The sequence below is a fragment of the Leuciscus leuciscus genome, assembly GCF_965113295.1.
Source record: "Leuciscus leuciscus genome assembly, chromosome: 10".
Taxonomy (NCBI): domain Eukaryota; kingdom Metazoa; phylum Chordata; class Actinopteri; order Cypriniformes; family Leuciscidae; genus Leuciscus; species Leuciscus leuciscus.
The window spans coordinates 38,546,837-38,573,979 of record NC_138734.1 but is presented as its reverse complement, the minus strand read 5'-3'; the positions used below and the strand labels follow the sequence as shown (position 1 = coordinate 38,573,979).

General features: G+C 36.5%; 1 protein-coding gene and 1 long non-coding RNA gene across 2 annotated transcripts in view; one reads left to right on the top strand and one right to left on the bottom strand.

Annotated features, from left to right (window-relative positions):
• The window catches only part of LOC309508140, a 109,886-nt gene that overhangs the window by 13,725 nt on the left and 69,018 nt on the right, over positions 1-27,143 (bottom strand). The gene's annotated exons all lie outside the window — the stretch shown is intronic.
• The window catches only part of slco3a1a (solute carrier organic anion transporter family member 3A1a), a 59,877-nt gene that overhangs the window by 22,266 nt on the left and 10,468 nt on the right, over positions 1-27,143 (top strand). Inside the window, exons 3-5 of the mRNA XM_082182514.1 lie at positions 22,260-22,358; positions 23,022-23,297; positions 26,099-26,263. Of these exons, the coding sequence (XP_082038640.1) occupies positions 22,260-22,358; positions 23,022-23,297; positions 26,099-26,263 (540 nt within the window). The remainder of the gene's footprint in view (positions 1-22,259; positions 22,359-23,021; positions 23,298-26,098; positions 26,264-27,143) is intronic.

Genomic DNA, 27,143 nt, shown 5'->3' with positions numbered 1-27,143 from the left:
ACAACATTAAACAAAATTCTGTATTTTTGATCAAATAAATGCAGGCTTGATGAGCAGAAGAAACCTCTTTCAAAAACTTTTGGCCTGTAACTGTGTGTATATATATATATATATATATATATATATATATATATATATATATATATATATATATATATATATATATATATATAATCTATCTATCTATCTATCTATATCTATCTGTCTGTCTGTCTGTCTGTCTGTACTTATATATTACGCTTCTCTGCTCCATAAGTTTTAAGTGACGTGGGAGGTCAGACGAGGACAAAGCAAATGATCTGCGACTCAAATGGACAGAGCAAATTATACATGAATGTGCTATATTTACTACAGTGTTTTAGACAAAACATTTTGACCTACAAGGAAATATTTATGCTACTTAATTATCAAAGATGCTAATACTTTTTGGGTAGAGTTGTGTTATAAAACCACTTGGCTCAGTAGGTAGTTTGAATGGGTATGATGATACTAGCAGGTAAAGAAGAGATGTATCCTACTTAGAGAGAAACTAATCACGTGGGCAGAAAGTGGCGCTAAGATGATTATGTTGAGGAGAGTGTGTCCAACCTTTAGTGAAGCCCGAGAGAAGGCACTGCCTTTGAACTTGGATGAAACTGTGATTAATTTAAATGGAACAAGGGCAGACTTCAAGATGAGCTTTAAGACTGCATTAAAATGAGGCTGAGTAATATCACTGGAGTCATCTGGCGTCGCTCATTCACTTAATCCTATCAACGGTCAATCCTGCTCGCCAATCAGACTAAACAAATCCTGGGTAATAGAACAGAGCTACTTTCCTTTCCAAACAATCGACCACAAACTGCCATTCGGCCATGTAGGGAGGAACAGGAAAGAGCATTTGAATCGCAAGTGCATGTCGTGTTCAATAACCACATTAACCATTTCATTTGTTATTAATTATAATACTGTTAAAAAAAAAATAATAAAAAAAAACATCTTTTAAAAAGAGTATTATTATGAGAAAAAATTCTTGGAAGACTTTGATTTCCATTCATTTCTTCCATCCTACTCTACTCGCCATCGTAGGAAACGATGTCAAGTGTTGTTACATGCAGACACAAGCCAGACTTGCTGGATGATTGTCTGTTTACATGCTCTACAATGCTTGAAGCCCTTTCCAAAATGTTTTTCTGGAGATGTTTTATGAGATGTGATGACCTACAGTAGTCCAGAAACCTACTTGTACGCTTTAAACAACACCAATCGAATGAATGTCATATTGCATGAGGATTTTTTGCATTGGCTTTTAACCATTAACTATGAACATGTTCTAACGTTTGAAATCCACAAAATGTCCAAATGCCCTTTGTCTTAATTATGAACAGTTTTAGTATTTATAATCAGTTGTATTATGTATTTTGTGAAGTTAAACGTGCATTGTGTGCATAAATGTGTGTAAGGGTTACATGTCAGGGACATGGGATGATTTATTTTAACCACATAAGAATGTATATACAATGTAGCATATGTTCTCCACTGATGCATATGTCAACTAAAGTATTCTCTTTATAAGGAAAGATTGTGTAGCATGATGAATACATCTATTTTGAACATCCATTTTAAACATGAACATCATGTTTCTCTACCTTGTAATAATAATGTAAGTTCCTTTGGTCAGCATATAAACGGCCAGTCTTTGTGTACGAACTCAGAGAAACCTGGGCATGAAGTCCTAGGGCCCTATTTTAATGATCTAAGCGCATGGTCTAAAGCGCAATGCGCAAGTGCACTTAGGGATCCACTTTTGCTAGTTTAACGACAGGAAAAATGGCCGGCGCACCCAGCACATGGTCTAAAAGGGTTATCTCTATTCTCTTAATGAGTAATGGGTGTGTTTTGGGCGTAACGTGCAAAAAAAACAATCAGTGTAATTTCCCTTTCCCTTTAAAAGCCAGTTGCGCTCGCGCTATGGTGGATTAATCTTTTACATTGTAATCCTTTTATTTTTAATATTTGGCATGTGTGTGTGTGCTGCCGCGCGTCCCTGTGTGTTTAATAAGCAGAGTGTACGCGCGTTGTGGACCCGCCTATAGGCACACATTTCTAACGCGCTCTTTAAATAACAAAAAAATATTGTGCCATTGACTTCAGACCAGGTTTTTGTTCGTCAATGGCGCAGTGTATTTCAGTTGCCTCAAAATAGCAACGGGTCAACAATGCGCCTGAACGCACCTCGTTTTCAGACCAGCACGCCCATGGGCGCACAAATAGGCGCAAATGCATTTGGTATTTAAACAACGTGGCACAGGATGTGAAAATGTTAACTGCGTCAGGCTGAAACTAGCAAAAAACACTTGCGTAGCGCTTGGCGCTACATTGCGCCGGGTGTATGATAGGGCCCCTAGTCTCTTGTGACTTAACATATGTGACCCTGGACCACAAAACCAGTCATGTTGGGTCAATTTTTTGAAATTGAGATTTATACACCATATGAAAGCTGAATAAATAAGCTTTCCATTGATATGGTTTGTTAGGACCGATATTTGGCCGAGATACAACTATTTGAAAATCTTCACAAATATCTAAACATTGAGAAAATCGCCTTTAAAGTTGTCCATTTATGTTCGCGATTGTGCTGCATTCACTCACAAAAATAAATGTTTTATATATTTACGGTAGGAAATTTACAAAATATCTTCATGGAACATGATCTTTACTTAATGTCCTAATGATTTTTGGCATAAAAGAAAAAGCGATAATTTTGACCCATACAATGTATTGTTGGCTATTGCCACAAATATACCCGTGCGACTTATGACTGGTTTTGTGATCCAGGGTCACATATAATAATGAATAAGAGATATTTTGGGGAAAACTAGTTTGCTACCGTGATTCAACAACAACAGGGCTAAAAAAAATTCCAAGTCTACAATCATTAAAAACCTAACAAGCTAATTTTGAGATGCTCAGCCTAAATTGACTGATTGATTGATTGATTGATTGATTGATTGATTGATTGATTGATTGATTGATTGATTGGTTTTTTTAAATGCCTGTTGGTTTGATATTTTGTACCTTGTGCAATGACATTGATATATATTTTTTAGTCTGACTGAAGTGCCCAAGTACATTATGTGACTAGACAGACTACCAGACACAAATCACAGATTTTTTTTGTAAGGTGAACCTACAATATAGAGCACTTGGCCGATGTGCAGCTACGTCACAGGAGATAGCATTTTGGAAAGTTCTAAAATTGGACATGTTTCAAGCGGGGCAGCTCTGAATATCTCATGAGGTCCAGAGAGCTAAATCTTGGTGGTCCTCAAGCTGAATCATCTTCCACTACCTCACCAATCCCCATGACCTTGATAGCCCGTCGCTGCTGAAATCTGGGTCACAAGACTGGGTCTCTGCTGTTTACAAAGCGGATTTTTTTTTTTGGTGCTGGTGAAAAACATAGGGGGAGGGTGGCATTATAAAATACAACACATCAGTGGCTTGTCTGATCTGCACTCTGGCCTTGAAACTATCGGATTGAGATGCTTAGTGCCTCCTAAGGCACGACATCTCTCATTGTCTTTAACTGGAACATTGGCACTTCAAATCAGGGATGATTTGATTAGAATAGCCTGTTCTTACAGATTCATGCTGCCCCTGGCATTAGTGTAAATATCTGGACTCATTGATTGAGTGGTTTGTAAGTAGTAGCTCTCTAAACCCGCTTCTGTGTGTTCAGCACTTTTATTTGAGGTGCCGGACAAGATTGTCTAATTAAATGGGTGTGGATCAATAAGGGTTGGCTGTAATTATTACATTCAGCGTTCTCTTATTTTATTGATTGGTAGGAGATGTCCCCCATTTTGCTATGCTCTGAAAGAAACACAGGCTCTTTGTTCCATAATGGGATTGCACATTATGCATCTCTGAGATAATACACAGCTCAGGTTTCCTACCACAGTCCAATTTATCCACAGTTTAAGTCAATAGAGAAGTATTTAGAGTGATTGAATAAAATCAATACTGACCATGGCTAAATTGAAATATGAATGTATTGAAATATTGGTCAGGCCAATAAATCAAGAATACTTTGGCCATTTTGGCATTATAAAAAGCTGAGATTCTCGGATACATTTCCATTGAAAAATTGGGTCTCTTATGCTCACCAAGGCTGCATCTATTTTCTATTTTAATATATTTTGAATTGTAGATGTCTTATTTGTTTTCATTAAAGTACTATGGTTATATATAGCCATTTTAGTGGTGATGTGCCACACGCATATTTAGATATCAGCAATGGCATCTGGCAATAAAAATCCCATATCAGACCCCATTAGTCATGACATCACATAGTATTTACAATTAATCCATAATTCAGTTCATCACAATCATGTTTATTTGACAGCTCAGTACTGCAACTTTACACCAATACTAAAGTTTATACTTTGCAGATCTGTTCTGTTTACCGCTTCCCTTCCGGACGCTGTACAATTAGCGCCTAATTCAGATAGCAGGCATGCTTTGCTCTAAGGGGCTTCTTTATCCAGTGGCCTGGTTCCTCTCTGAATGCAGCTTGGAAGTCTGGAGACCCGCTGTTGGCACCGTCATACTGGTAATTAGGCCAAGGCACATGCTGAAGAAAGGTGGACCAGCTGTAGTCAATACTCCTCCAGTGCAGCTGCAGCTCTTCACCAATAGGCCCATGGAGACTTCAGGCCTGCTGCTGCTTCAAGGCCTCGGTCTGCTTATCTGCTCTCTGGGCTCTTTGTGTTTCTGGCTCTTAGCCCAAAGGAAACATCTGACACAGCAGCCAGAGTATGCTAGTTGTGCCAGTGGCCAAGACATAACTGTTGGCCGTATCTCTCTGTATATCTGTCACTTCATCTTTCTCTATGTCTTTTCCATTTTTTGTTCTCTCTCTCTCTCTCTCTCTCTCTCTCTCTCTCTCTCTCTCTCTCTCTCTCTCTCTCTCTCTCTCTCTCTCTCTCTCTCTCTCTCTCTCTCTCTCTGCCCTTGTGGTGCAATATAAACAGTTAGACAGGTCTGTTTGCAAACATGCCAGCCCTGGTTTTATAATTTTATTTTATTTGTGGTTATGTGAAACTGCCACAAGCTACTATTATACAACTGCTACAAAGAAAGTGCAATGATGCAGAGAAATTCATTATCAGGTCCCTTTTACTGAACTGCATTAAGACAAAAGAAATGTAATGCTTGACCATCATCATTGATTGGTTAGCATGGTTTAGTTTTTTGTATTTATTTAATCAAAAAATTAAAATGGGGGTATGGGGGGGGGGGGGGGGGGGGTATGGGGGGTATTGGTTTTGTTTGGTTTTGTATTTCGCTTTGTTTTGAAAATTAAATGAGGCATTTTTATAGAAATTGATCAACTGACCGTTTTCTCCACTTATTATCCCTGGAAAAGATTGAATCACATGACTCTTGACCACATCATTATTCACAAAAAAAAAAAAACCTTTCCACAAGAGCATGTTTCATTTATTCATTTAGCCATCTGTTTGTGTGTGAACATATAACCCTGCATTTTGTTGGTTTTTGCCTCCCCAGGGTAGTTTGGGATCTTTTGAAGTGAGTCAAAGAAAGAGCACAGTTGCAGATTTCTATCTTTCTTCAAAAGGCAGGCTTATCTTATTCCTGCGAACACTGACTTAAGGTTAACATTGGACTGCGATGTTGGTGGCACACTGCGTCTTTTCCAAGTGTGTGTGCCAAGCTGATGAAGATGTTGGAGATTTGTAATACTGATAAGCCAGGATCAGCACATAGCTGTATTTTTTCAGTCCGACTGATTAGCTAATATGAGCTAGTAAAAAAGCAAATCAGGGTTCGAAGCAGGGTATTTACAATAGTTTTTTTTTCTTCTTCCTCTGGACCATTTAGAGAGGTTTAGCCTATATAGTAAAGCTTAAAAGGGTGCATAGTATTTTTAATAATGTTTTCTTTTTTAGGTGATCCATCTTTACTGTATAATCACATTATATGTTTATATGTTGTTCAAACATATCCTGCTTATATTTGCATTCAAAATTTCCTCGAATGAAACACTCAAGCCGGAATTTAATAAAAGAATAGTTTTTGTTCATTTTAAACAGTGTTTTCTTTGGATGCGCAGAGCACTTGTGGTCCTAACTATATCTTCTGTCCTGGAAAGACCCCATTTCTCAAGTATAATTGCCGTTACTATTATATGCTTGCCTGCAGCAATATAGACTGTGTGCTATTTGTTGCGGTTTCAGGCTACAGTGCTCAGCACTGAAGTGGCAATGCATTAAAGAGCCATCAGCTTTCATTCCAAAGTCTAATGTGAGGTCTCGACCTTAAAATAGGTTTATATCCCCACCAAGACATTAGTCCAGAAATGTTAAACTGCATGAATATTAGATAAAGAACAGTACACCTTAGTATATATAATGTAAAGAGATTTCCTAATGCTTAAGTCTCTGGAATATACAGTACATAAATTTCACTAAACAGTTCATATTTCCTGGCTTTTACTGCACAATATGTTGCTTCTTTTAGGATTAAAAGTGGTCAATTTTAAGTATTATACAGTATGTTGTAACGCATGCATTTTGCTCTCGGCTTTGTTCCCACATAATTGGTTCAGGAAGCACTATTTGTTTGCTTGGCATTGTCTTTAAGTTTATAACAGTAAAGCATTTAACTGAATTCGGCTCCTGCTTTCACTCTCTTTGGCTTTGTGATGATTATTTAGGTCAATATGGTGGAGAACAGAAACACTGTCGATTTAATGAGAGGAAGTTAATTAACATATGATCCCTGATAGCCCACAATGTTCCAAAAAAGACACTCGCTCTAAGCGTCTTATGCTGCCTCATAGTTGAGATTGGTTTTGAGTCACAGTAGAATATCCCTCTGATTTTGCGTTGTTTATTGCCAACTTATCTAGTCATGTTGCAAATACTACAGAACCTTATTTTGTTAGATCTTTAGATCTTCATTTTTGACCTTTTGACTTTTAACCTCCTTTTAAAATACTTAATTGTTGTCGTTTCATGTCAGATGTTTCATTACAATTCACCCATGGCATAATCATCAGCAATAATGAAACACAGCATAATCTATAAGCATCTACTCCCACTTTGGCTGCTGGGAGGACCCTAAATTCTGTGGCTCGAATAGATTAAAGGATTATTTGACTTATCAAAGCTTTTTTTGTCCTCTTCGTGTGTTCTGTATATAACCATATATGGGTGTTTCTTTAGCTATGGCCAAAACAGTCTCACTATTTTATTTGCTTTGTCCACTAAGTTCAACAGTACACTACCATATCATGATTTTAATGTTTTTGAACCATGAGGGCTGCATTTTACATTTAAAACATTTTTGGAATAAATAGCATATGCTCTTTTCTTGCTAAGGCTAATTTAATAGCTGTCACTTTATGTAGTAGTGTGATCTTCATTTAACAAAAATAAAAAGCTGAAAAAGCTGTTAACAAAGAAAGGTTAAATGTTAATAAAAAACAACCACCACCGTGGGTCACAAAAGAAGTTGAAGAAACACCCATTTTCAGCCATATATGTGTACTGTTTTTGCATTTTCTGATACATTTATATCCGTAGCCTATAGCCTATATTTATAGCCTCTATATATATATATATATATATAAGCAAGAGTTTGTTGTTAGCCAACAGCATAACAACCCAACCTCGGCATCCGTTTTCATATATATTGATATATATTAACTTTTCTAATATTAATGCAGGTCCTAAAGCTCTTGCCTGATTGCAACCCTTCTTTTTTCAGTGATATTCCTCTGAGCTTTTCTCTTTTGTAATGTCTTTCAGCCACTCTCTCTCCTCTCCCATCATGAGTGGACACGCCCTCTAATGCTGATTGGCTACAAGTGTGTTGTGCTGCTTCTTCAACTGCGAAATCGCTTACTGCACCTTAAGTACAGATTGTATTACAATGCTCTAGAAAGATATAGTTTGTGGTGGTCAGTCTGTAAAAGTGATTCAGATGTTCAGGTGTGTTTTCTCGTGCATCTCTTGGAAACAAGTTAGAATAGCAAAGACGAAGGAGCCCACAGATGCTGTCACAGTGACTGGTTGTTAAAATAAAACGTGGGAAGTGACCTGAAGCATGTCTTCCCAGGACTGGTTAAAGAGGAGAACATTCAGTGACCCCTCGCAATCTCTCGGATGGACAATAAACTCTGATTCCCCTGCGGAGAATACATTTCTATTTTGAATGCCAACATTCATTCCTCACTGTCGCTTTGATAATATGAGGCATGTCGATCAAACACTGACAAGCAGTGAACAGGTTCACCTTATCTGACTAGAGCAAAATAATCTGTTGTATTTCAGATCCATGTTTTGAGTCACGTGACAAGCTATAGTTGCATAAACATACAATCATAATCATTATTATCATCTGTGGGCATTCAGATTTTTTTATTTATAGATGGGTGACTCATAAATCTTTAAGCATCAAACAGCCTGGATAGTCTAAAATAGAAATCCATTTTCAGATAAAACCAGAATGTGTGTGTGTGTCAAGCAGGTTGTGAATTATATAATCTGAGGGATTGCTTATGCCTTTGCGCCTTTTTTCATTACATGTTCCAGATGCCAGACGGAGAAAAGGTCTTAGACTAGGAATTTGAGAAAATTCCTCCCATGCCCTGGGAAAACCAAACAGTTCTAACCACTTGGACAGAAACCAAAAGCCTCTTGGCCTTTGAACGTCCCTCGAAAAAAATGTGTGTGTGTTTTTTTTTTGCATTTGTGTGCAATGCACCATAGGGAAAGCACATATTTGCATTGGTTTCACCTTAAAATTATTTGTTTGCACTGGGTTGTTGGGTTTGACCAGTTTCGCTTTGACATGACTGTGACTCCATTACACACACAGATTTTCTATACATATAGACTTAGTTTTTTGCAAAAATCTAGTACAGTCTTTGATAGGTTTGTCAAAAACACAGCGTCAACATCTGAGCTTAGATTCAGATTGACAGCCCTCTGGTCAGTGGCGTGTAGCATTAGTCTGTGAGTGACAGACAGTTTGATGTATTTGAACAGCAGGGGAGACATCAAGAGAAGGGACACATACAACATACGATCAGGAGGATATCATATAACAATTGTAAATGTTCTGTATTTTTGCTTTTATGATACTTTTTATTATTTCATTATTTGTTAATTCGTTCTTTATTTATTTATCCATCTATTCATCCATCTCCCCATCCATATCCATCCATCCATCCACCCCATCCATATCCATCCATCCATCCATCCATCAATCCATATCCATCCATCCATCCCCATCCATATCCATCCATCTATCCCCATCCATCTCCCCATCCATATCCATCCATCTATATCCATCCATCCATCCATCAATCCATCTCCCCATCCATCCATCCATCCATATCCATCCATCCATCTCCCCATCCATCCATATCCATACATATCCATACATCTCCCCATCCATATCCATCCATCTATCCCCATCCATCTCCCCATCCATATCCATCCATCTATATCCATCCATCCATCCATCAATCCATCTCCCCATCCATCCATCCATATCCATCCATCCATCTCCCCATCCATCCATATCCATACATCTCCCCATCCATATCCATCCATCTATCCCCATACATCTATCCATCCATCCCCATCCATCAAATTAATATGGATATCATCAAAATTGACAATGTCCATACCCTAATTCATGCTACACCTGTTTCCTCTTCAACACTCTGCTTGCCTAGTTTCTCTGGCACATCTTTTACACATTTTTCTCAAATTGACATTTTTACTGTTAATAATCTTTTCGAGCCCCTTCAGTCTGGTTTTCATAACCTCCAATGTACAGAGTCAGCTTTAGTCAAGGTCACCAATGATCTGTTAATTGCTTCAGATTCTGGTTCTCTCTCCATCCTTATATTTCTTGATCTTAGTGCCGCTTTTGATACTGTCAATCACAACCTCTTACTGAACCGACTTGAAACTGTCTTTGGTGTTTCTGAGACTGTTTTAACCTAGTTTAGATCTTATCTCTCTGATCGCCGCCAGTTTGTTTTTATGAGTGGTTTCAGGTCTCAGATTGACTCTGTTACTACTGGTGTCCCTCAGGGTTAAATTTTAGGCCCCTTACTTTTTCGCATTTATATATCGCATTTATATATTTCAGCTTGGATTGCTCTTAAGATCACTTGGGCTTAATTATCACTTTTATGCAGATGATACTCATATTTATGATACTCAGATACTCAGCCTGGTCAAAACGTGGCTGTTTCTTTTCTCTCACATTATATTTCTGAGATACAAATATGGATGACCCAAAAATTTTGTGTCTTAATAGTGATAAGACAGAGGTCTTACTTAATGGCTCTCCTCATCAGCTGGTTCACTAATGTTAACCGTTGATGGCTCTGTTTTGGAGTTCCAAACTAAACAAAAATTTTTAGGGGTTATATTTGATTCGAGTTTGTCTTTTGACCCACATGTGCAATTTACTGTTAAGAATTCCTTTTTTCATCTCCGAAATATTGCTAGACTTCGCCCTATGGTATCCTTTCCTGTGACTGAAAGGCTTATCAATACTTTTTTTCTTTTTTCCCCGCATTGACTACTGCAATGCACTTCTTGCTGGGGTTCCTAAAACCACACTCAACAAATTGCAATGTGTGCAAAATCCTGCTGCTAGGATCCTGATTGGAGTCAGAAGAAATGAACACATTTCTCCAATACTGAAGTCCTTGCTATAGCTCCCAATCAGGTCGTCCTTATGCTGTATATATTCCTAAGCGTCATTTGCGCTCCTCTCAAGCTGGTCTTTTGGCTGATCCACAGACACGTTTCGATCTGTAGGGGACAGGGCTTTCTCGTCCTCTATGCTCCTAGACTCTGGAACGCACTTCCTTCTCATATTAAAGATGCACAAAATCTAAGCATTTTTAAATCCAACCTAAAAACTCACTTTTTTAAGTTAGCTTTTTCCTATTGGTTTTAAATATTTTGTTTTCCAATGTGTTCTTTTGTTTTTTGTATGCTTTGTATTTCTATCTGTGTATTTGTACTTTTTTATTATTATTTATTTTTCTCTTTGTATTTTTATTGTGTAAAGTGCTTTGAAAAGCTGCTTTAAAGGCACTATATAAAATAAAGTTTATTATTATTATTATTATTAACATAAAAATAAGTTGGACATTCTTCAAAATTTCACCTTTATGTTCATGGTTGGTATGCTAGTCTATACATCAATTATATTTACAATGTAGATTTACAATGCATGTGCTACTTAAAGAAAATAGTGTCTATCTTTGTTTTATATATATATATATATATATCAAGTTTATCAGACACACTGGCCATCTGCTGCTATCCTGCTGTTTGCCTTTGAAACTGCTTGACCTGAACTTCTTACTATTAGTTTTCTTATGTTAAGAGACTGACTGACTCTCCTTCAGCATTTAGCATTAGTCAATAGCTCTAAAAATATATGGTGGTCTCTTTTTGAGAGTGATTTTATCCTTGTTGTTCATTGGTTGAACTGATGCTGTTACAAGTTGCAGCAATTTAGATTTCCCCTATACAGAAAATGAAAGTCTTGTGCACTCACATTCTGAAATGGGGAACAGAAAGTGAAAATTTGAGTCTCACTACATGAAGTCCCTGAACTGATTTTATGTTGGTGTAATTCTTGCGTTCCTTCGGTGCAAAAATGTCTAGTCCAATCGCTTCAGTGTCACTGTGGATGTTTTTCTCAGTCTGTCAGCAGACTCTAAAGGGCACAAGTTACACACTGGAAAAATGAACAGGAAAGCACTCATTCACTTGCTCTTGTTTGCTTTCCATTTTTGACTACCTCGAAAACATTCTTGTATAGGTCAGACGCTTTGTCACCGGAGGGTTACGTATATTTCTAGGCAACAGTTTGATTCCACACAATTCAGACTATTGTTTTTGAATGAAGGTAGAACACATTGATCAGTGTGTACATGTTTATCTGTTAACTGAATGCTTTTTAGCATAATCAGTATATCAGAAGCAACTGTACAGTATGTGCATGCTTACCCGTGTAATTTTGTGTGTGTGTGTTCATGCTGTGTAAGCTCAAGTGGAATTATACACAGGTGGAGTTGCTTTGTAAGGATTATACGGTATAGGTACTAAAAAGTCTATTGCAGCAGGTTATAAGAAGCATTTTAAAAAACTCTTGACCGAAGCTCAACTAATTTATTTGTACTGTTAAGAAGTTGTAGTGTGATCTTACTTTAACAAAAAGAAAAAACTGAAACCTGTTAACAAAGAAAGGATAAATGTTAAACAAACCTATATGGTCATAAGAGTACCTGAAGTTGAAGATGCTTGAAAAATCAGTTTTGGTTCAATCCAAATCATAGTATATAATAACAATCTGTTTTTGTTAGGGTTGCACCGAAATTAAAATCCTGGCCAATATCAATAAGATGATGATTATGTTCATGTTATGGTTGATAACCGTTAAATGGTACAATGGTAATGGTAATTTTTTGTCTAAATAAATTACATGTAAGAACTAAAATCAATCATTTTAAATGCTACAAGAGAATTTAGGCATCACAACATTATGCAAAAAATTATTTTGACTTTCATTTTGAGATTTACTAAAGGTTACATTTAGGGGTGTAACGATACCCTAATTTCACGATTCGATACATATCACGATACTGAACTCACAATACGATATCATTGCAATACTCCAAGACATATAATAAAAGGTTAAGAACATTTTTACTATTGATTAAATGCTAAATTTGATGTAACATTGTGGGTGTAAATGAATATGCTTGGACAATGGTGACACCAGAATAAATATATTCATGAATCTGAACCTGAAAATACAGAATTATTTTAGACTAATATGCTTGCACTCTGTCACTGGCTAGATATATTTAAAATAATGTAGGCCACTTTTTACTGGTAACATAAGACTTATAACATAAGCATTATCATTATCAAGACCCACTAATATTCCCCCATTATTATGATTATTATGAAAGGTGTATGATGAAACCAAAAATGCAGTTTTTCCTAAATAACTACCTGAACCGTGGCACCGAGGATGAAGACATTTTTATGGTATGTTGTTCTTAAGGGCCCACATCAACCTAGCCCATAATCACTCATTTGTGATTTGCGCCCCTCCCATAAAAAATGAAAATGCAATATTATTCTGCTTTAATCGCCCCTATCTTCAGTTGAGATGTTCAGAAGTGCACCATATTTCATGTGTATGATTAACTTGACATCCTCTGGGGGTATGCTAAGTTTCGTAGAATTTCATCCATGGGGGGGTATAAAATAAATTCATTTATGTGCACATTTAGTGACTGTACACTCATCGGCCTGTAGATGGTGGTGTTGAGCGAAGGGTTGCTGGTTTAGGATGATACTGTCACACACACACATGCAGGAATACAAACAAACGCAAGCATGCACACACACTGACATCCACACGCACAGACACACACCCATACACACACATACAAATCCACATGCACAGACACACACACACAAACACACACGTGCATACACATGTACGCACACAGACACACACAGACACACACATACACAAACACACACACATACATACACACACAGACAGACATGCACATACTACTACTTTTTTTAGGTATATACATAAACACGCAATACAGCCAAATTGCTCCACGTCATTTATTTTTGTGGAAAGCCAGTGCAGGCCTGAGCGGCGGTCATATTTTGTACCGCCATGCGGTACATCTAGTTATACATTATATTCAACATAATATATTGTAGTTTAATGTAGTACTGACTCTGAAAACTTACATTTTTTCTCACAGGGTAATTTTTATTTTGGGTGAACTAGCCATGATACATATTGTTGCATTTTTGTATTGCGATATATTGTGACACGATATATTGTTACACCCCTAGTTACATTTAACAGTGTAATTAAATTATTTGTGTTTTTATAAAGCAGTAGATCATGGCAAAGATAAATAAAATATGATGCATAAAAACTTTCTAATACCAACTGATTGTGTCATGGTTGGTACCCATATATATCACGCAGACGTTTTTGTGCTAAAATCAATTCAAATATTGGTTTAATTCAAAATATATCACATACAAGCTGTTGTTTCCACCCCCATACCTATGATTTCGGCATTCTAACACCCCCAGACGTACAAATTCAGTGAAAAATGTGCCTGCCCGATGGAGAAAAACACTTTTGACTGGCCAGGCCATTGGGCTACTTCTGTTGCACAGACCTGGCAGGAGAACTAGCATCACAATATTGTGTTAGAAATTTTTCTTCATATTACTAACCCAGCAGGAACTGCATGAAACATGCAACCAGATAATTTATAGATCTTGGGTTAACAACTTTACAGCTGTTTCTAACACGGCTAGCAATATCATCAGTGTGAGAAAGAAAAAAAGAGTTTTCTCACTCTTTCTTTGAGAACGGCCTTAATTCTCTTCTTTGTTTTCTTTGCACTTCGCATATTTATCTTTTCTGTCTCGCGCTGAAAATAATATTGAATTTATAACCGCTGAAGAACTGCTGTGACGTGTGTTGTGTGTGTGTGTGTGCGCGGTCTGTTGTGTGATGTACAAAAAACAGCTTGTGTTCAAATCTTTATGAAATTGAGCAATTGTTTGGGATATTGATTAAGAATATTGAATATTATGTGTTATTAATCACCCTAAATGCAATACAGTGTTAGCTATATATCTTAAAGTGCGATGCGGTCACATAATACTGTCCCGTAAGATCATTTAACACACTTAAGTGCTTTTTGCAGACATTTTACACCTCATTAACGTCTTCTAACTCCCACTGCCATATGTTTTTAATGCAGTGATTGTGTTATCACATATTATGGGAATTTCTGCTTACAAAATAATGATTAGAAATATTGACATGCTCTTTTAGTTCGTACGCATTTGCTGCCTGACTTGCATTTTTAAACAACTTTTATCCAGATTTTGAATACTAATAATGAACTGTACTTCTACTGCATTTATTGATCTTTGTTAATGTTAATTTCAACATTTACTAACACATTTTTTAAATCAGAAGTTGTATTTGTTAACATAAGTTAATGCAATGTGAACAAAGATGAATAAATACTGTAACATATGTATTGCTCATTGTTAGTTCATGTTAGTTAATACATTTACTAATGTTAACAAATGAAACCTTATTATAAAGTGTCACCCAGAATATTTTGAATTTATTACAAAGTATGCAGACACAATTTCCCTACTATTTTAATGCTTTTATAAAAGATGTCCTTCCTTAACATGGAGTATTGAAGGATTGTCATATTTCATGAACAACAGATACTTAGCTGATATATGTGTAATTATCAGTAAATATCATTATTTTCTGTACTCTAAAGACATTTCAAGCAATAAAAGGCAGAATTATCCCATTTTGTAGAGATTTTGCTGAAAGTGTGCTCTAGTCTACAGGATGTTAAAACGTGCCGGTGGAATAGTCTACGCATAAATATTTTCCCCGGTACCCAAAAAAGATTTCCTGGAAGAAAACCCAGTTTCAAAGGTATTTAAGTGAATCATGGACCTTACCCAGCATGCCATTTTAATACCTGCTATTTGCTTTAATGAAGATTTAAGTCATAAATGTAAAAATACTTACCAAAGAATTTGTACTATGCAGTAAATTGTGCTTAATTACCTGCAGATTGACGATTAGAGGACAGGATGTAGGAAGTAGCCCATTCCTCCAGTGACTAAAGGCCCAGATTTGTGTTCACGGAAGTCAGGAGGTTTTTATTAACCCTATATATGTTACATGTCCCCATGAGAAATAAAAAATGACAGGACACTCAGAATAAGAGACAGTTTGGGAGATTCAGCAGAAAGGGATGGACAGATAAAGAAGAGTGATTGACACTATATGTATTTCCAACACCCTTTTTTTTTTTTGCCTTTAAACCATTAGATTATCTCCACTTAGATAGATCATGTGCCAAATTCTAATTAGGTATTTTTTCTCTCTCTCTTATCACAACCATCTAACTAGGGCTGCAGCTATCGATTATTTTTGTAATCGATTAATCTAGCACTTAATCGATCGATTAATCGATTAATCGGATAAAAACAACCAAATCAAATAATGCATGTAAAATGATCAAGCATTTGGCTTTTATTTCTCAAAAAAAACAGAGGTATTTATTCCAACTCCAACATTTGGCTCCAAAACTAAGCCTATTTATTGCAATTTTTACCCATTTAGTGTTTATAAGTGCCAGTGCCAACAATTATATAACAATACAGTTAAGTCAACTTACTGTAAAACATGTATAACATGTAAAACTATGAATACAAACTTAAATAGTAAAGGCCATTTGGCCTTAGTTTTGTCTTCTTAATACAACATTAAAAAAGGGATTGCATTTAACTGCAATTTAACTTCAGATCGCATGCATTGGAGAGACACCTACACATAGTGTAGCTTTGAAAAGGGGAATGTTTTATTGCAAATATGCATTTTGTTAAATAGAAAAAGAACAGCATTTTGTTTTTCACTTTGGCTAAGTATATTAGCACGTTTTGTAGTATTATATTTTTGTTAATTGAAAATGTTCTATGCTCAATTACTTTGGTAGCCGATTATAATGTCTTCCCCAAAAGTACGAGTGGATTTGAAGAAGCAGGCTGGTGGGGATTTTCATTTTTTCAGACGTGACATACAAACAAGGTCTCGCAAAGACTACAATATTTGTTCCTCCGTCACGTCCCGGTGTATACAGTGAATGCATGCTGAAATTATTGTTGCGTGGCTACATAAAAGTTTAAGCATGTCTAACCTTACGGATATCAATATCAGTTTTGTTTCCCAAGAAGTGATGCTTACCAATCACAGGAAACCTTTAACTGTTATCTTCCTGTATATATGGGAACTACTTTCTGAAGCAGTTGATGGAAAGTTTTTCTCTTCTCACTGTGGTATAGGGTCCTCAGACCAAGCTAACTGTCACAATTCTTTAAAGGTGATTGCAAGATTTCTGCTGCTTTTTTGAGGTTTCCTGTGAGGGTAGACAGTGCTGATCCGTTGCTAAGAGCAATCAGCATACATAGAAGCAAACACACAAACACAGTCTCTTAGGAAACACACTGTAAAAACACTTCAGTGTTTTCTACTGGGCAGCACAACAGCTGGGATGGAAACTGTGCAGTGGTTTCTTGTGAATCCTCCATACTGGTTTTATTGGTGTTTTTATGCACAGCTTCTTCAATTACGTAAATCGCTGTGAAACACTACAGACTGATTATATATAGAGGGTGTGTGTGTGTGTGAGAGAGAGAGAGAGAGAGAGAGAGAGAGAGAGAGAGTGAGAGAGAGTGTTCTGGAACTATGGTCTTTGGCCAGACGAGACCAAAATGGAGAAGTTTGGCCAGAATGCTTTGGCCAAAACCAAACACAGCATATCGGCACAAACACCTCATACCAACGGTCAAGCACTGGGGTGGAGAGCTGATGATTTGGGCTTGTGTTGCAGCCAAAGAACCTGGGCATCTTGTATCGTGAGGCGACCATGAACTCCTCTGTATACAAAAGTATTGTAGTCAAATATAAATAAATAGATATGGATGGATGGATGGATGGATGGATGGATGGATGGATGGATGGATGGATGGATAGATAGACAGACACACACACACGCACACACACACACACACACACACACACACACACACACACACACGCATATAGTCCACAGTTGGGTTAGCTGTCAGTAAGCAGTAATTTCTATCAAAGCTGATGGAAAACATTTCACAACAACCTGTTCCTATTTGAAACCTTGAAGATATTTAGTAAATCTAGAACAGACCTTGTGGTTGCGGTTTTCAGTGGGTCTCGCGGTTTGCAGTGTGTACGTGTGTATGTTAGAGTACGCTCAGCTGGATGGCTAGAAGCTCAGGAAACCGTCCTCACAAACAAGCATTCATACACACATTTAAACTCTTACTTTGATCTGAGGCGTTGTAATGTAGGGACTGGTGAAAGTGACTCATTTTTTCCCAGAAAGACTCATTAATTGGTTGCTGGAGGATAGTGAGCCACATCTGTTGTACGTGGCTCGGTGTGGTGTGTGTGAGCCTCTTCCTCGGGCAACTGACCTGAATGTGGCTTCAGCTCCATCCATCTGACGCTGAAATGCAGACAGAGGCTGTGCTCAGATATGACGTGTCTTTGTATGTGGGTTTGATTGTGGTTTTAGGGGGTGTGTCTCTTTAAGGATGCACAACCATTTACTCTTTTTGATGTGTGATCTGTAATGTTTTCCAGTGAAGAGGCTGAGCATTTTCTCAGTATCAGACACATTAAGCAGCACTTGACGAATACCAGCTCACTGATCAAAGGTTGCAAGTTGATGAGTGTGGTTTTCAGTGGTGTGAAAGGGTTGGTTGTTTGTTCAAAATAAATTCATGTGGTATATATATAAATAAAATCCATTATAAATCTGTTTTAATATTTATCAATAATTTTATTTTGTATTTATTTTTGAATGATATTTTAAAAACATTAAGTCAAATTATTATCTAGTTTGTATGGAAGCTTGTTTCCGCCACAGAATAAAACATTTTAAAAGATAATTGCGACCTTTTATCTCACAATTGCGAGTTTGCATCTCGCAATACTGACTTTATTTCTGCAAGATACACTGTTTATAAATAAACTGTGTGAATTGTGTTATGAAGTCAGAATTGTAAGATTTAAACATGCAATTCTGAGGAAAAGTCCGTTTTTTTTCTCGAGTTTATTTCTTGCAATTCTGACTTTATAACACAATTGCGACTTTATATAGCACGCAATTCTGACTTTATATCACACAATTCTGACTTTATATCACACAATTCTGACTTTATATCACGCAATTCTGACTTTATATCACACAATTCTGACTTTATATCACACAATTCTGACTTTATAACACGCAATTCTGACTTTATATCACGCAATTCTGACTTTATAACACGCAATTCTGACTTTATATCACGCAATTCTGACTTTATAACACGCAATTCTGACTTTATATCACGCAATTCTGACTTTATATCACGCAATTCTGACTTTATATCACACAATTCTGACTTTATATCACACAATTCTGACTTTATATCACACAATTCTGACTTTATATCACACAATTCTGACTTTATATCACGCAATTCTGACTTTATATCTCGCAATTCTGACTTTATATCACGCAATTCTGACTTTATATCACGCAATTCTGACTTTATATCACACAATTCTGACTTTATATCACACAATTCTGACTTTATATCACACAATTCTGACTTTATATCACACAATTCTGACTTTATATCACGCAATTCTGACTTTATATCTCGCAATTCTGACTTTATATCACGCAATTCTGACTTTATATCACACAATTCTGACTTTATATCACACAATTCTGACTTTATATCACGCAATTCTGACTTTATATCACATAATTCTGACTTTATATCTCGCAATTCTGACTTTATATCACGCAATTCTGACTTTATATCACACAATTGCATATTTATATCACGCAATTCTGACTTTATATCACGCAATTCTGACTTTATATCACACAATTGCGACTATATCACGCAATTCTGACTTTATATCACGCAATTCTGACTTTATATCACGCAATTCTGACTTTATATCACGCAATTCTGATTTTATATCACGCAATTCTGACTTTATATTTGTTATAACACGCAATTCTGACTTTATATTTGTTATAACACGCAATTCTGACTTTATATCTCGCAATTCTGACTTTATATCACGCAATTCTGACTTTATATCACGCAATTCTGACTTTAAATCACGCAATTCTGACTTTATATCACGCAATTCTGACTTTATATCACACAATTCTGACTTTATAACACGCAATTCTGACTTTATATCTCACAATTCTGACTTTATATCACGCAATTCTGACTTTATATCACACAATTCTGACTTTATATCACACAATTCTGACCTTATATCACGCAATTCTGACTTTATATCACGCAATTCTGACTTTATAACACACTTTGTGTCTTTATATCCTGCAATTTTAACTTTATAACACACAATTGCGACTTTATATCATGCAATTTTGACTTTATAACACACAACTGCGACTTTATATCACACAATCCTGACTTTATAACACGCAATTCTGACTTTATATCACAATTGCGACTTTATAACACGCAATTCGACTGAACAATTTGGACTTTAGAAAAAAAGGCAGAATTGTGAGCTAAAAAGTCTTAATTACCTTTTTGATTTTTTATTCTATGGCAGAAACAGGCTTCCATAAGTTTGTTTTAAATAGGGCTGTGTACAAAATTAAGTAATGAATTTTAAAAAAAATTACCCAAAAAATGTTTTATTCACAATCTAAGCCCTCAGTTTCTCCAGTCCTTTGTCTTGCATTGATCTTGATATTGTAAGCTAGTGTGTCACTGTCTGTTCCCGTGTTCATTAAAACTCTCATTTCCTCTCATCCTTTGGATTATACACACAGCAAGTGTGACAATTACCTTATCCTATTTATTCATAAATGAATCACTGTCAAGACAGATCGTAAAACAACATGCTTAGATCTCTTTTATATTTAAAAATATGCAAAAAGTCACTGATTTGAAAAGTTAGTAATAAAATAAACAACAAAGTGACACATTGCATAAAAAAGTGGCAGGTCTATTATTTTGCATATACACTCTAAGACTTAATGCACAGATCATTTGACGCACGGGATCAGATTGTTTTGTTCCGTCCGTCGCTCACTGTCCACTGCCTATTTATCACTGTCAGTCGCGCATTTAAATACGGTTGTCAATCCAGAAACTTTGAAATGTGTGCTTAGATGACACAAGCAACCTGTAACAAGCTGACCATTTGTGTTTTTCAGTGAGCTCTCTTCATCGACTCCCCGTTGACTCCGAGGTGTCATATATTACAACTGAATTTGAGTGTCAGTCCTGCTACCCTGTCGAATCACAGTTCTGCTTTGTCCGTAACACATTTGCCACATTCACTGGAACCTTTACTCTTTTTCTTTGCTGAATAATTTCGGTAGGAACATTTTCAGAGGGGAAGACCAGTTTTCGGGATAGCACAGGCACACGTTGCTTAATGAAACAATATTGTGTGTGTTTTAATAAGAGAATGGCAGAGGATGGGGAAAGCTGATGAGAGTGCCTGGATAAAGGCTTCATAATCTCAGAAGCTGCGCGTGACCCACAGGGCTATTGCTGGGCCGCTGTCACACTTTTTTGACAGCATATTAATAGGGATTTGTGCCCCAGATGTCTGCCAGCACAGCATCGTCTGTCCGTAGCTCTGTCACTCCATTCTGCCATTCTTGCTTTGTATGCAAAGCTGTCAGGAACTGGTGAATTACTCTGGCTATGTGGAATTTAGTTCTCATTCTTCACTTGGAATATTTGTTCAGGCAGCTCGAGCTGATAGTTTGGGAAGGTTTTGTTTAAATGATCCTCCTTATTATATTGTATTTTAAGCATTACTAAATATTCATAGTCTTCATTAAACTTATTTTTCATACATTATCATTAAGTAATCTTGGAACCTTTAAAATCCTCAAATAACAGCTGTTTCATTGGCATCGTGGAATAGACGTGTGACCCTCTGCATGTTTGAATGTTATTTTGAGAAAAACATAGAGGGGAAAATGAAAGCTTCACACTGTATAAACACTGCAACATTTCTCATATAAAAACATTTCCTTCATTTCTGATGGCAAATGAGATGAGAATTTTCCTTGGATTGAGAGCGCCACCTTGTGGCTGGAAAAAAATAACATTTTCCTGCTATTGTAATAGTGGATTTTATAGTGTGAATTTTATTAGATAATTTACTACTAATAATTGTTAAATTGATCATTAAATATTTACATTTATTTATATTTTATATAATATTGTTTAATTATTTGTTTATATTATATTTATTTTATATATTTTAATAATATTATTTTATATAATTGTAATTTTAATAAAATTGTATATTATTTGTTTACAATATATATATATTTATATCATATTTATTTTATATTATATTAGTTGTAAATAATTCTAAACAAATTCAACAACAATTGTGGTATAATGAGCATCAATTTATGTGTGTTTAATCTACTATTTTATTTTTCCGAAATAAGATTCCTGATCGTTTTTATTGTTGTATTTCAGGTATACTCTTTTCCACACTAGTGTTTGGACCTGCGTGTGGTTTCATCCTGGGATCTGTCTGTACCAACTTTTATGTGGATGTTTTGCTCATCGACACAAGTGAGTTTCAGTTATAAAGTAAACTATTTTTAAATATAAAAAGTAAACTATAAGTATGATATTAAGTTCACTTAAAGAAAACTTACAAGTATACTTGCAGTATACAACTACTAAACTAGTAGTTTACTGAGAGTATACTTCAATGTGTACTTTTTTAAAAATGTGGTACAAGTATTTAACTAGTAAACTATAAGTATACCTTTAAGTTAATTTTAGTATAGTTGCAGAATGAACGAAAAATATTTACTGTTACACTTCAAGTATACTTTTATACACTAAAAAGTCGACCAATTTAGTCGCAAATATTGAAATACATTGTATACATAGTATACATTGACATTAGTATACTTAAGTATACTAAAAATAAACGCAATAAACTGAACTTGAAGTGTACTTATTTTTTGTAAGGGATTCAGCTACACCCGACCCATTGCATCAAAAATTGCCATGAAACCTCTCTAGACAAAAGTTTGTAGCAGAATAAGACACTGAATAGCTCAATGGCCCAGTTTTGATGTCCGATTTCTGTGAATTGCATCATGTAGTTTGTTTTGCTGTTTTAGAAGTGGATTTTCACAAATGTGACTGCATTTGTGAGAGAATTTTCATTCCTCTACATATTATTTATGTATTTATATAGCATTCTGTATTTGCTTTTCTCAGCTGCGCTGAACATCACTCCTGATGACCCCCGCTGGATCGGTGCATGGTGGGGCGGCTTTCTCCTCTGCGGTGCCTTACTCTTCTTCTCGTCCATCTTCATGTTTGGTTTCCCCCAGTCTCTGCCCAGCATGGAGGTGGAGGGAGTTCTAGAGATTGAACAGGCCATGCTGCCCTCACCTTTACCCCTGGATTATGAGAAATCCAAGCCCAGCAATGGAGTCCTGCAGAACCACCAGCCCAACAGCAACAACCTGTCCTGCTGCCAACAGCTCCGAGGTCTCAGTGCCAGTAACTCACTATACACAGTTACACAACCAAATTCACCATGTGATGTTCTATGCACTCATATTGAGATTAGTCTGCTTTAGCTGAGTAAGGCTACTTTTGTCTTTAAAGAATAAGAAGAAATGCTAGAGACAAACACTGATGGTGGTCTTTTTCCTGAGTAGCATGCATATGTTAAATTGAAGGCTTGGTCTGCTTAGATCCGTTTAACTGTACCGGACATGTTCCTCTATTTAAAAGTCTAATTATACTTAATGGTACACTGAGGAGGCAATTAGACAATTAGAGAATTAGAGTTAAATCGTACTTATTAGCAGGCCCACACGGAATCTACGCCCGCAGGAGTTCGTAGAAAACCACAGATTTCCACAGAATTCGAGAATCAGTTGGATTGTGAAAAGTGGCCGTTACATACCAGAATGAAGCCAGGTGGTTGAAGCACTGTATGTTCTGAAGAGTCTTTTTGCACAATTTTCTTGAAACAAGAAGTCACACTGCGTGAGATATTAAAGGTACACTATGTAACTTTTGGCCCTCTAGCAGTTAAAAAACAAAACTGGTTCAGGTCTGTGTGACTGTGTGGATGAATATTTGTCTGACTAAAGACTTGTATAACTAAAAAAGAGAGAGAGATTTTCCTGCTGCTCATAAAACATTCACTACTAGGCTTAATAGATAAAACCAGTTTAAAAGGAAAGGACCTCATGCTGACTAGCTGAAGACTTTACCCATTAAAAGATACGGTACTTTCTTGAAAATAAATTCCAGCGCTACAACCATAATAAATGACCCTTCACAATAGATAATGCTTCCCAATGCACTCGGTTAGAGAGCTACATATGTTCAATAAAGTACCTTACTCGTCTGTTGAGCACTTTTACAACATTTCAAATCCCTCAGTTCTCGCCATCTCTGAAAAGCCAATCCAATGTTGATTCTTGTTTTATTACGAGCTCTTTCGTTCTCTTTTTGCCTGCAGACTCACCTCTGTTCGGCGTTTGTTTTAAATGGGTGATTCCCCGGAGGTTGGAGATTTAGCTGCTCCATGTCAACCTTTCTCGCTCGTTGTGGCAACTAGGGCTGTCACTTCACGTTCGAAAATCGATTGCACAACCAACCAACCAACACAAGTTTCGAAAACGAAAATAGGGAATCGATTTTAACGGCCTTCTCTCGGAGCGCGTCCAGTTCGTCACGATACGCCCGCAGCGAACGCGCGTCACACACCAACTGAAGGCTCTGACAAACACACATAACATCAAATTATACTTCTGCATAATGTGTCTCTTTTTACTACAAAAATGTGAATTCTGCCGGTATTCAGACAGCCTCATGCATACATTCGGGCTACGGTCTACAATCGCCTACGTAGGCGAAATTTGTTTGACATTTCTAATGGTAAACACAGCCATGTTGAAGACTGCAGTGATGTTTTTCATTGATGTTATGGCAGTCCACTCTGCTTATTGTTTTTCGAGAATGTTGCATACCTGTTTTTCATTGTGCATGAAACTTCACGCCAATAAATCATCAGGAATATTGCTGACTTGTGCGCCCTCACTCAAGCGCCCTCTTTACGTTCGTCCAAATGCCTGTTAGTTGTCTGTGGATTTGCCCATATTTGGCATTTAAAATGGAAACTTCTTCAGACGTGGAAAATCGATTTTACAATCGATTCAATGAACACTTAGGTCTCAAAAATCAAACAGGATTTTTTTCACAAAAGTGACCACCCTAGTGGCAACCAACATAGCCCAGAGTAGCCGGTGCATCATTTCTCTATTTACGAATATGACGAGACACACAAGGGTGAGCGACTTATGTACGCAATGTCCCTCGAAAACCATCATGTCAGGACTAAAATATAAACACTTATAATAGGCTTACCATAGTGAATTAGGGTAAGACAGAAACATGTTTTGGAAGAAGTGTTGATGATGCATTGACTCATTGAAATTTTGTTAATTTTGAACCAAAAATGTTACTGGTGATTGTAAAGTTGATTGTAAAAGATTATTAATTTAAAAAAATTTGGAGTAACATGCATGGATTACGCATGTGCGATAAGAATAGGAACATGAATTAAGAAAGCAAATAGGGTCAAAATTTATTTAAATTCCAGATTTCCCCCCAAAATCAGCATCAGTGTTATTTTAGTATAATTTATATACTATTATAGTTTTTGTTCAAAAGCTTTCAGCCTGTAAGACTTTTTACATGCTAACTGTCACTCTCTGGGTCCATACTGCCGTTCTTGTGTCTCGTCTGTTTGTCTGTAAATAGAGTAATTGTTATGCTGGTATTGTTCTATACTTGTAAGGCTCTCATTTCGTACAACAGCAGCCATCAGTCATGCAAGATCTGATTAAATACTAGCTAACATGATGCATTACTAGCACAGTAGCCATGGCAGCACAAGCTAAAGGCGTACTTTCAAGACAATAATCTAGGCAGCTGTTTTGTCCAACATGGTTGATGCATTTTTCAAGGTTTTGCCATCTGGTACGAATGCAGTCTCAGTCATGCTGTTTCAGACACATCTGTCAAATAAATCCATCAAAATGACGGCTCCTCAGAATGTAGCCACAACTCTGCAGCACTTTAGACATGGAGCTGGAAATTAGAGGGTGAATGTCTGTTGATTGCATCATAAATCTTCAGTTTCTTCATTCAAGTCCAACTAACGTCAATCTTACCATTTAGTGGATGTTTTAGACTAGACTAGTCTGTCATTACTCTGTATTTTGGACTCACTTATAGAAATCTCTCTGTCTCTTCTTTTTTCACTCCAGTTATTCCCAAGGTGACCAAGCACCTGCTGTCAAACCCAGTGTTCACATGTATTGTCTTAGCTGCCTGTATGGAGATCGCCGTTGTCGCTGGATTTGCTGCCTTCCTGGGCAAATATTTGGAGCAGCAGTTCAACCTCACCACCTCCTCTGCTAACCAGCTGTTAGGTGTGTATAAAACACACACTGGATGCCCAGTGATTTCACCAAGTACAACATGTTCCTGGATCAACATCTTTGTTGATCCTGGAACAACGTTTCAGTCAGCCAATCAGATTTGAGGGACAAGTTTACAGTTTATGTCAAGTTTATGCTTACAACCAGGGTTCGGTGATTCTACATCAGTGTTATTCATAAGATAAGTTATGGGTAGGGATAAGGGGTTAGGACAACATTTTTGGACAGGAAATTTGTTATCAACAAAACATGTTGATTCAGGAACATGTCTTACTTGGCAAAATCATGGTGGCTCTGTACATACACATACATTGGGCTACAAAATTCTGTGAAAATGCAAAAAATGATTACTTTTTTAATTTGTTTAATTTTTTAATTTCAAAATTTTTCTAATTCAGTTTTTCATTGCAAAGTATTAGCAGAAATTTTATTTTTTATCAGTTTTATTTTTTTTACAATTTAATTTTCAATACAATAAAATTATTTGTACTATTTTGCTAATCAAATCGCTATCAAATCGATTAATCGCATCTAACATGAAAGTTTGTAAATATATTTGTGTACATGTGTGTGTATACAGTTGTGGTCAGAATGAATGGCACCACTGGTAAATATGATCAAAAATGGCTGTAAAAATAAATCTGCGTTGTTTATCCTTTTGATCTTTCATTCAAAAAATTTGCTAAAATCTAACCTTTCATTGAAATAAAAGAATTGAAAGTGGGGGGGAAATCACATTATGAAATAAAAGTTTTTCTCTGAAACACGTTGGCCGCAATTATTGGCACACCAGGGTGACTAGGAACATGAAATTGTCTAGCCATGACTTCTTGTTTCACAGGAGTTTAAATATGAGGAAACACAAATGCCA